At 40.9% G+C, this 10,372-nt stretch overlaps 1 protein-coding gene across 3 annotated transcripts in view; it reads right to left on the reverse strand.

Annotated features, from left to right (window-relative positions):
* STXBP4 (syntaxin binding protein 4) overlaps nucleotides 1-10,372 on the reverse strand; it is a 237,951-nt gene that overhangs the window by 11,663 nt on the left and 215,916 nt on the right. Inside the window, exon 18 of one of the 3 annotated variants that reach the window (XM_023533520.1) lies at nucleotides 9,639-9,971. The exons of the other annotated variants lie outside the window; for them this stretch is intronic. Within the exon in view, the coding sequence (XP_023389288.1) occupies nucleotides 9,884-9,971 (88 nt within the window). The 3' untranslated portion in view covers nucleotides 9,639-9,883. Of the gene's footprint in view, nucleotides 1-9,638; nucleotides 9,972-10,372 lie in introns of those variants that run through there. 3 annotated transcript variants of the gene reach the window in all.

Raw genomic sequence — 10,372 nt, forward strand, 5'->3', positions numbered from 1 at the left:
GGAGGCTGCTTCTGGTGGGTAGAGGCCAGGGATGCTACTGAAATCCTACAATGCGTAGGAGAGCCCCCACAAGGAATTATCTGGCTCAAAAATGCCTGGTCTATCTGAATATTGAACCACCACTACCCTACACTGTTGCCCTCTCTTCAGGGCCCTGACTGGCCTTTGGCAGATCCCAGGTCTCCTCCCGACACATTTACAAAGTGTTGAGTTATTTCAACCTCATTCTTTATGTTTAGACTCTTACGGTTTCCCTGTCAGAGAGTAGCTACCTTGTTTCCAAGTGCTGGGTTCAACTTTCATTAATATAAATGTTAACTAAATGTAAAACAATGTTCAAATCGAACTCAAACCGTTTTAAGTTTAAGTGTTTTATCAAAACTAAAGCTCAAGGTTTAATAAAATGCTCTTAATATATAAGGATTATATCCTATATCCACCAAGAACTGTTTTTCCAGGAGGAGAGATAGATTTGCAATGAGATAACCATATTCTTTCACTTCTCCCCTTAGTTGTTTTGGCCAAGGATAATAGTACTATCTGTGGCCATGGAAAGGTTCTTTGGGGACAGAGTTGGTGAATTTTACTTGTGTTGTATGTTCTTTTAGGTGATAGTCAGTCAGGTATGGCCACAAGAGGAGACAAAGGAGAGGCTCGGAAAAACAAATCTATAATATTATACCCACAGGTCCTAGAGACAGGATGCATGCATGGCACACAGGGCCACATGGGGAAGCACCGGCATTGGTCAGGAGGCAGAAGGGGCATGAGCGAGGGGAGAGCCTAGGCCAAGGCCCATATTAGAGTTTCCAAGGGAAAGGCAAGGCAGGGTGGGGTAAACAGTTTAGGATAGGTTAGTTTGTATAATTTTGTGGGCTCTAAGCTTTAGGGGTAGTCCCTAGTTGCCTGGTACCTGGCCCTGGAATAAGTAAGGCAGAACAATATTGCCTTCTGGGGTGTAAGGGCCAGATGGAGGAGGACAAACCCTTGATTGGTTAGTTTGCATATCAAAGTCATACTCCCATCTGAGTCCTCTGCTATCTCTAAGAACTGCCTAGTCTGAAAGGGGCAATCTCCCCTCTCCCCATCCCAGCCAGAAAGGTACCATCAAAATATATAGAAGATTAAAAATATAAATAATGCATCCTGTATAGTACAACCTTCTAACTCAATCAAGTAAGCTTAGATGTCACAGTCCTACAGTAAATCCCAAATATCTGAGAATCTAATTCTCTTTGCAATATAATCTTAATATAATCCCTCTTTCCTCCTACCCTCAAATGAACCAACTCTTCCTCTCTTCATATTTCTTCCCTCCCATACTGGCATCAATTTACCCCATCATCAAGTTAAAAGCTACGTCTTTGACCCTGCTTTCTTCCTTATCCCCCAGTGTGACTTTTTGAGAACTAAATGCAATATTTAAAATCAAAGGCAAATCCTAACTATTTCTCAGAAACACCCTCTCCCTTCGACCCTCAATGCCACTGCCTTTGTTAGGGCTTTTTTCAGCTTCCTCTTAGAGGATTCCAACAGTCTCCTAACCTACTGCTCCCTTTGCATGTGCTCTCTTCATTCCCACCCCGAAATAATGATCCACCAAAATATCTTTCAAAAGCACTGATTCAATTTTGTTATCTTTTTTTCTTGCTTATGAACCTTCAATGTCTCCACACTACGTGTGGAATGAAACACCACGTTCTCATGCAGTAGATAACCCATCCCAGTTGAGCACCAATCTCCAGACTCATTTCTGGCTCTTGCCCAACCCCCCACCCTCCACCTGTACCCTGCCCTCCCACCAGCAGGAGGCAGCACCTACTGTTTAGGTAGAGAGCTCTAGAGCTCACATCTTGCCTCTACCACCTGTTGACTGTGGGCAAGTCACTTAGCTTCTTGGTGCTTCAGTTTCCTCAATTATAAGATGAGAATAATAATTGTATCAACCTTATAGATGAGGATTAAATGCATTAAGGTACAAAAAGAACTTACACTAGTGCCTGGCACAAAGGAGGAGCTCAATAAGAGATTGCATGCTTTCACACTTCACGCTAGCTCCTTTTCCTCATCTGATAAATGCCTGTCTCAACGTTTGGGGCTCAGCCCAGCTGCCATTCCTTGGTAAAGCCTTCCAGAGGGGCCTCAGAAATAGTCAGTCCCCCTCTGTGCTCCCAAAACTCTTGCTTACATGTCCATCTCCCCCACTGCTCCCACAGGATGTGGCTCTTTCAACTTGATATTCGTCACTATACCTAACACCGTACCCAAGATACAGAAGACATTCAATAACTGATTGAAGCTGTAATTACATAGATTTCATGGGGGCAACACCGCAATTTAGAGTCATCTGCCTTGGTCTTCGAAAGGTACTGGTCAGTTGCTTAAGCATGTTTTCTCTAATTCTCAGATTTCAACTATTCTTACTTGTTTACCTCTGAAGGAATGAAAAAAATATATATCATTTACAGAGTTCAGTGCTTGGTTCTTCCTCCTTTGCCTCTCAGTTTTTATCCAAATCTGAATGTTAATCATGTTTATTATCAGTGCTTCCCAGATTCTCCATTACTTCTCTGGCTTGGGTTTCTGTTTACCTGCCGAGCCTAACCCTTGACTATTCAGCTCTCCTTCCTTATTAGTTTCTCTGCACATGCTGAATCAGAAAGGTTTCCCATTCAGTGAGATCTGCCACCATGTTTTTAGGCTTGTGGCTCCAGTTGCTACACAGTCAATGCTTAAGTAATTATAAGTCTCCAATAACCAGTAATCGGGGTATCTCGTATACTGCCTAATAAGCCTGGGTTCTTTGCTAAGCAAATGGCAGGCAGCCTATGGGATTTCCTTTAAAACAAAACAAAACAAAACAAACAAACTTGAAATATTGGGCTATTTCAGTCTTGAAAGACAGAAGCCACACTCGGTTGGTTGTTCTTTATCAGTAGCTGTCAAACTTCAGCAAAGTTTAGAGGAGTTCATTAAGATGCAGAAGATTCTCATGTGGTAGTCTGTCTTCCTAACAAGGCGTATAGTTTACCAGGGCTGCCCTAACAAATTACCACAAGTGCGGGGGCTTAAAACAACAGAAATTTCTTCTCTCATAGCTCTGGTGGCCAGAAGTCCGAAATCAAGGTGTCAGCAGGGCTGCGTTACCTTCAAAGGCTCTGGAGAGAACCCCTTCCTTGCTTCGTCCAGCTTCTGTAGGCTCCAGGCAGTCCTGGGCTTGTGGATGCATCACTTCTGTCTCTGCCTCCGCCTTCACATGGCCTTTGCCTCTGTGTCTGTGCCTCTCAGATATCCCTCTTCTTTCTCTTATAAGAATACTAGTCATTGGATTTAGAACCCACCCTAAACACAGGTCGGTTTCATCTGGAGAGCCTTAATTTCATCTGCAAAAATCCAAACGAGGTCACATTCACTGGTACTGGGGTTAGGACTTGAACATATCTTTTTTGGGGGGAGACAAAATTTAACCCACTGGAGAGATTATTCTGATTTATGAGGTTCTGGGATCATATGTAAAAAATGCTGTTCTAGATCCTGGATCAGTTTTAGAACTTATCCTGACACTAGTTTTTGTGGTGTCTAGATAGTTCTACACTAGGATACAAGGAAGTTAAAAAAAAAAAAAGAAAGAAAGAAAGAAAGAAAGAAAGAAAGAAAGAAAGAAAGAAAAGAAAAGAAAAGAAGGAAAGAAAAGAGAGAATACTCTCCACCCCTGCAGAGAACACTTTCCTTTCCTCATTGCTGTGGGAGGGGAGGAGGAGGAAAACCAGAAGGACTGGCTTTATTCCTCTGCTCCACACTGTGCACATCCTCCTGCACCGCCCCACCTCCTGCATACCTAATCTTTTGCTTTCCAGCCACCAAAATAAGACTTTGACTCTGAAAGCTAAATTCTAGGCTCAGACATTGCCTCTTCTTCAAATGCATGGAGCCTACTACTTGAAACATAAATACTAAATGCATGAATGAAAATGAACGAACACACAAAAGAATGGAAGTATTTCCTCTTCTTTCAACTCATTCAGATTTTGCATATTGAATCTTGAGAAAAAAAAATCAACCCTTCCTCCCTATAATCCTTTCCCAGTTTTCTCCTTCCTATATCTTATCAGCATAGTTCTATCATCAAGATAAGACTCCTCCTCTTTCCCTTCCTGTGTGTTAGTCATGTTCCCCATCCTGTTTCAAACCAAAGAAGTCTTTGAGACCAAGGACGTACAATAATACCTGCTTTTTCTGAAGAAGTATGGGTGTCTTAATTTCCTAGCTGCAAACTGCCTTGTCTGCAGTCCTGGACATCTTTAACATATGTTCACTTCCTGCACACCTAATCCTCTATCGGGTACAGATCCGTTATCTGGTACCCCCTCCTTAGACAAAACACAGTTTACCTTTTATACAGTTCTCAATCCCTTCTCCTCCACAGTAGTTCCGGGTCCCAGAACCTCCCCAGAAGCCGTGACCCTCCTTGACATCAGGTCAGGGGCAATCACACTGGGTTCCATTCCAAAGCCCTGTCTCCTCCTTCTAACTCCATTCTCAGATGTTATCCTGAGAGCAAAGTCTGGCCAAAAGTGCCTCTTTACTGGTGTCCACTTTTTGCATCCTTGTACTCTTGCTATTCATTCTCCCATCTGTGAATCCACTCTACACAAAGTGGGGATGACTCTCACAAAAACAACGTGGATAGGGCCAAAGAGACCAGATCCAAGAGTCTCTACTGTATACAAAGTTTCCATGGGTTTAGAAGCCAGTTTGGTAGAGGTTACTCTGGGGGGTGGGGGGGAGGTGGGCGGGGGGTAAATAGGCTGATACATGTTTAACAATTGACTCTCCAAAACAGAAAGTCACAATTTGTAGTGTTGGCTGATTTCCCTCCTGTAAATACTCCTATCCTGGCCAATTTTGAGCTACTAATGTGATGTTACTTCATACGAAATTGAGAAAAGCTGTGCTGTAGCAAAACATCATGTGGAATTTCCACCAGATGAATACAATAGATGTAAATAACCCTAAGAGAAAAAATTATAATAAAATATAGTCAAATATTAGGAAGTGGTGAATTCGGAATATTTATTACCTTTTTTGTGTGCCAAATAATCTTTCTAGCACGTCACTCACATACAAGTTTGAAAGCTCCAACAGCTAATGTCACCTGAGAAAACAGGATTAAAATGACTTCGTTCGTCCAACTCCACTGTTGATTGTTGCCATCCTCGAACCTCTCCTTGCTTAGTCTATCTTTATTTAGCTATTCAACAAATATTTAGTGCACTATGTTCCAGGCACTTTTTTCTTTTTGACAGTTCTATTGAGGTATAATTGACATACAATAAACTACTTATAATTAAGTATACCACCTGATAAGTTTTCACATCTATACACAAAATCATCACCGCAATCAAGATAATGAACGTAGCCACTGCCCCCAAGATTCCTCTTGCCCCTTTGTGACCCTCCGCTCCTGCCCTTCCCTGCCCTTCTGCATCTCCAGGACACACTGATCTGCTTTTTGTCACTATACTTTTGCTTGAATTTTCTAGAAATACTTATCTTTGCTTTTAATATAACTTATTTAATTGGAAGGTTATATCGATTTGTTTTTAATAGTGGCTGTGTTTAACAACCAGCTCATAAATTCCTGAAAATTTGATCATCACTTGCAAGCTGCTTGAAGCCAGCTTCAGCACGAGAGGGGGTGGATAAGTGAATGGAACGAGAGGGGAGATTCTGGGCTTGGAGTAATGTTTTGTTTCTTGATCTGGATGCTGGTTAAATAGAGATCTCCACATTGTTAAAATTTATTGAGCTGAACACTTACAATATGTGGACTTTTCTGAATTAATGTTATACTTCAATAAAATTTATCCCCCAAAGGCACTAGGATTAAAAAAAGGGAGGGGGCGTTGGATCGCTTTTCTTTTCTATTTAAAATCCTTGTCTGGCCTTTCGTTTCATATCAGTAAAAAATCTAAGCTTCTTACCACAGCTTTCCAGCCGTGCCAGGAAGATTCTGGCCCCTGATTATATTTCCAGTTTCACTTACTCAAGCCTCCATTACTCAGACCTGTTATGTTCTTTCTAGCCTTAAAACCTTTACACATGCTGTTCCCTCTGCCTGGAGCTCTTCCTGCCACCTCCTCAGCTTGTATTGCTCAGCCTGAAGGTCACCTTCTCAAGTCTACCTATCCTGGCTACTCTCTCCAAAGTCAAACTACTCTCTCCAAAGTCAAGCTACTCTTTTTCTCGAAGTCTTATCTGTTTTTTTCTTAATACTTTAAAAAAATGTGTAATTGCTTATTTGTTCATTTGTTTATGGCCTGTGCCCCCCCACTCCCCATTAAAGTATAAGTTCCATGAGGCCAGGCATCATACATATCCCATTTGCCAGTATGACCTAGGTACAATGTCAGGCACCCAGAAGGTGCTCAAAAAATGTTTCATGAATGAAGGAGCTAATCCTTGGCTTCCTTGGGGAGTGCAGGGAAGTGGTGGCTAGGGATACTTGTGGATGTGAGGAATGAGAGCACATAAGGCAGCCTAATATGCTGATTGTAAAGTGCTTCCGGTCCTTCCTACACCAGCTGCAGGTTCCACATCCTTCTTCTCACGAGAGTCTGATGTTAATTTTAGAGATCTCACTCAACTCCAGCACCCCACCATTTTCAGATGAGGACACTGAGCCCTGGGTGCCCAAGGTCAGGAAAACTGCCTTTCCTTACTCCCAATCCAGAGCTCACACCTCTTCATCACATTGTCTAAAGCTTGGGGTAGGGCAAGAGAAGGAGCATGAGTTTTTAAAACACACAGACATGGAAGAGAATCTCCTTTATAAGTGCCTCCTTTAGTATTCTTGCATAAATAGCTAAATCTCCTGAGCCTCAGTTTTCTCATCAATAAAATGGGAGTCATAATGACTGTTTTATGGGGATCTTGTTAGTAATGAAGAAAACAATGCATGTAAAACCCCTGTCTCATTCTTGGTATTTAGTAGAAACCCTGTTGGTTGCCTTTTTCTCCCTGTAGTGGCAGCAGTTCATGGGAGCTGAGCAAGATGAGGGTTCCCCTCACATTTCCATAAATGTCCTAATCATGGCTCTGACCGTTGTCCAATTTAATGCGATGGCATGGGTTGGCATTCACAGGTCTTAAGTGTCTGAGAGCTGGTACCACGATGATGTGCTAAGGCATCAAGCTTCTGCCACTGAATGTCTAATGAATTCATTCCTGTACGCACTCTGAGTGAGAAAAGTAAGGTACAAATTGGACAAAGAGCTATCTATGACAGTTCTAAAGACTGGAAACAATAATGCCCCACTCTTCCAAAGAATTGGAACCTTTTTAATTTCAAAAATATAGCAAGATATCTCCTGACATACATACCTAGTGATGCTATCCTCTTAAAAAAACAAAAACAAAAAACATTCTCTAATTATAGGTATTTAGTTTCCCACTAAAACTCAGTCACTGATCTTAGGGCTTCCAGTCATTAAAATGATGTGCTGAGTGAAGTGGCAGGGAGGGAAAGGGCACTGATATACTTTTAGTATGCATTTTGTTCCAAACACTGTGCTAGGTGTTAGCCTCCCTATGGGATAGGCATACTAGTCTTCATATTAAGGACTTCAGATTTAAGTGTGAAACCAAATATATCAGTTAGGTAGGATCAATTCTTCTTTATTTGTCACACTTCACATCCAAAAGCATAGGGGTTCCAACAAGTTAGAAGTTTCTTTCTTTCTCACATAACTGTCCATAAGTAGGCAGCCTAGGATGAATAGGTGGCTCTGCCATCCTCAAGACAAAGCTTCTATTTCTGAATCCAAGATGGCTGCTCCCTCCGCTGCCACTGTGTTCGCATTTGGAACAGCAAAGTCAGGCAAAGGCAAAGTGATTTTTTTCTTAGAAGTGCATGAGCCAGAGGTACTACACATCATTTCTGCTCATATCCCTAAACATCAAGGATTTAAATAATATAGAAGTTTACTTCTCTCTCACGTAACAGTCTGAGGCTAAGCAGTTCAAGGATGTCCACAGTGACAGAAACCACATTTCTTGTTATTCCACCATTCCCCAAGGTTTTTCATCTTCTATTTGGTGAAAGGTAGCTCATTACAACATAGGCCCACATGCTAGCCAACAGAACTAGGGGAAAAGAGGAGAAAAGGACAACCCTATTTTTCTTAAGGACACAACATAGAAATTGTTCATGTCACTTCTGCTCCTATTCTTTTGGCTAGATTTAATCACATGGCCAAAACTGCCTGCAAGAGAAGCTAGAAAATGTGCCTAGCTAAAACTGGGTAATTCTATTAGTAGAGGAAGAAGAGATAAATGGTCTCTGGTAGAAACTAACCATCTCTGTCATAGGTAGGAAGCCATTGTAGGGATTTGTGTCAGGCAGTGACACAATGTGACTAATTTATCAGAAGTTATTATGGATGCTAGAGGAAAGTAGAGTCAGGAGGGTATGCACAAGAATGATGCAGGGGCCAGCTGAGAGGTAAAGGTAGCTTGGCCTCGGGTGGTAGCAGCTGAGTGGTGAGAAAAAAGTGATCCGATTCAAGATATATTTCAAAATCTACTTTCAAAAACCCTCAGCAGGATTTTCTGAAAGGTTGATGTGAAGTGTGACAAAGAAAGAGGAGTTGAGGATCTTTGGATGAATGGCTTCTTCAAATCACTCAGGATTCAGCTCAAACACTGAAATTGCCTTTGATCCACTATGTTGTGGCAGTCATGCTGTCACATCATCCTGGTTTTTCTTCCTAAAATGTATTTCTATCTGAAATGATCTTGGTTAGTTTTCTGTCTTCTTAATTATTTTCTGCCTCCTGCCACTAAAAGGTATGCTCTATGGAGTGGAAACTTTGTTCATCCAGTTCATTAGTCTGCTGTTGGCACCGAGGACAATGCCTGGCACATAGTAATATTAAGAATAGTAGCCAACATTTATTTAATATTTGTTGAATGGATGAATAAGTTAACATAGACAGTTGGTGTTTCTGAAGATAACAGAATAAAAAGAAAAGTTAAATGATATAATAAGAAAATGGAATGATGGAAGCCAGAAATCTACACATTGAAGGGTCTACAGTGTTCTTTTAAAATGATTAAATATTGACAATGCCATCACATAATCTTTGTGAAGTTGTTATTCTAAACCGCTCTAGCAGAACAGCTGGATTACTTTAAAAAAACAAATAATCAGGCTGATCTCAAACCTCCCTTCAGCCCAATAAATAACCATCTTCCCCCATCCCCACCCCCCCAAAAAAGAAAGCAATCCCCAGAGACTTAAGGGAAAGGGGCATGACTTAAGAATTCTGAAAACAATCAAGTGGTCATTCAAATATGAAGAACTCTGGCAATATAACACGATGAATCCGTTCTGGAATGAAAAGATATCATCACGGCCACTGAGCATGATTAGAATAATTCGTTTATGAAAGGGGTGATGCTGAAGTATATAGGATCATTGGTGAGCACTCAACTATATTAAATATAAGATCAAATAAATTTTTAAAAATTTTATAAAACAATGTAAATGTTACAATTCTTGAAAGAAAAGCTACACGATGTAAAATAATAATAGAACATTGATTTGGCAGCTTTAACAGATATAAAATTAACGGTGGTTTAAACAAGATAGAAGTTTATTTCTCACGCTCACAAAGTTTGATTGAGACTAGTCTAAGGCAAATTTAGCTCAATGGTACTGGGAACTCAGGTCTTCCCTCTCTCGTTACTCCCCGCCTGCTACAGGGCGGCCTCGTGGGTGTGGTTGAATGTAGTTTGCCACTCTGTCCACTGGGTCCATATTCTACCAGCCAGAAAGGTTAAAAGAAGGAAGAGGAGCAGAGGTTGCACTCATCTCTTCTGCTCACAACCAATTAGTTGGCCACCGAGCAGCAAGGGAGGCAGGGAAATATAGTCTCTCGTTGGGTGGTACGTGCCCATCTAAAACTTCTCTAAGTAGAGAAAAAGTAGAGAAAAGATGTGTGTGGAGAAGGAAGAAAACATTAATCTTTTCCATACTAGTCCAGGGGTTGCTGTGAGGATGAAGTGAAATGTCAGGACACATGTTTAATACTTACACCTGCAACACATACCTAGTAATCATTATTCTTTTTAAATGAGAAAAATCTTATTTTCTTATAAAAATGATATACATTAGTTATAAAATATTCAAGCAGTATAAAAATACACTCAAAAGTAAAGGCCGACTTTCAGAGTTAACCACTGCTAATACTATGCCCATATCTGATAATTATGATGTGCTTTTTTGAGTCCCAATATGTAATTACTTTCATAAATGTTTCAACACTTAAAAAAGAATACACATTTTTATTTACAGGGTGGGCAACTTGTT

The sequence above is a fragment of the Pteropus vampyrus genome, unplaced genomic scaffold (assembly GCF_000151845.1).
Source record: "Pteropus vampyrus isolate Shadow unplaced genomic scaffold, Pvam_2.0 Scaffold104, whole genome shotgun sequence".
Lineage (NCBI taxonomy): Eukaryota > Metazoa > Chordata > Mammalia > Chiroptera > Pteropodidae > Pteropus > Pteropus vampyrus.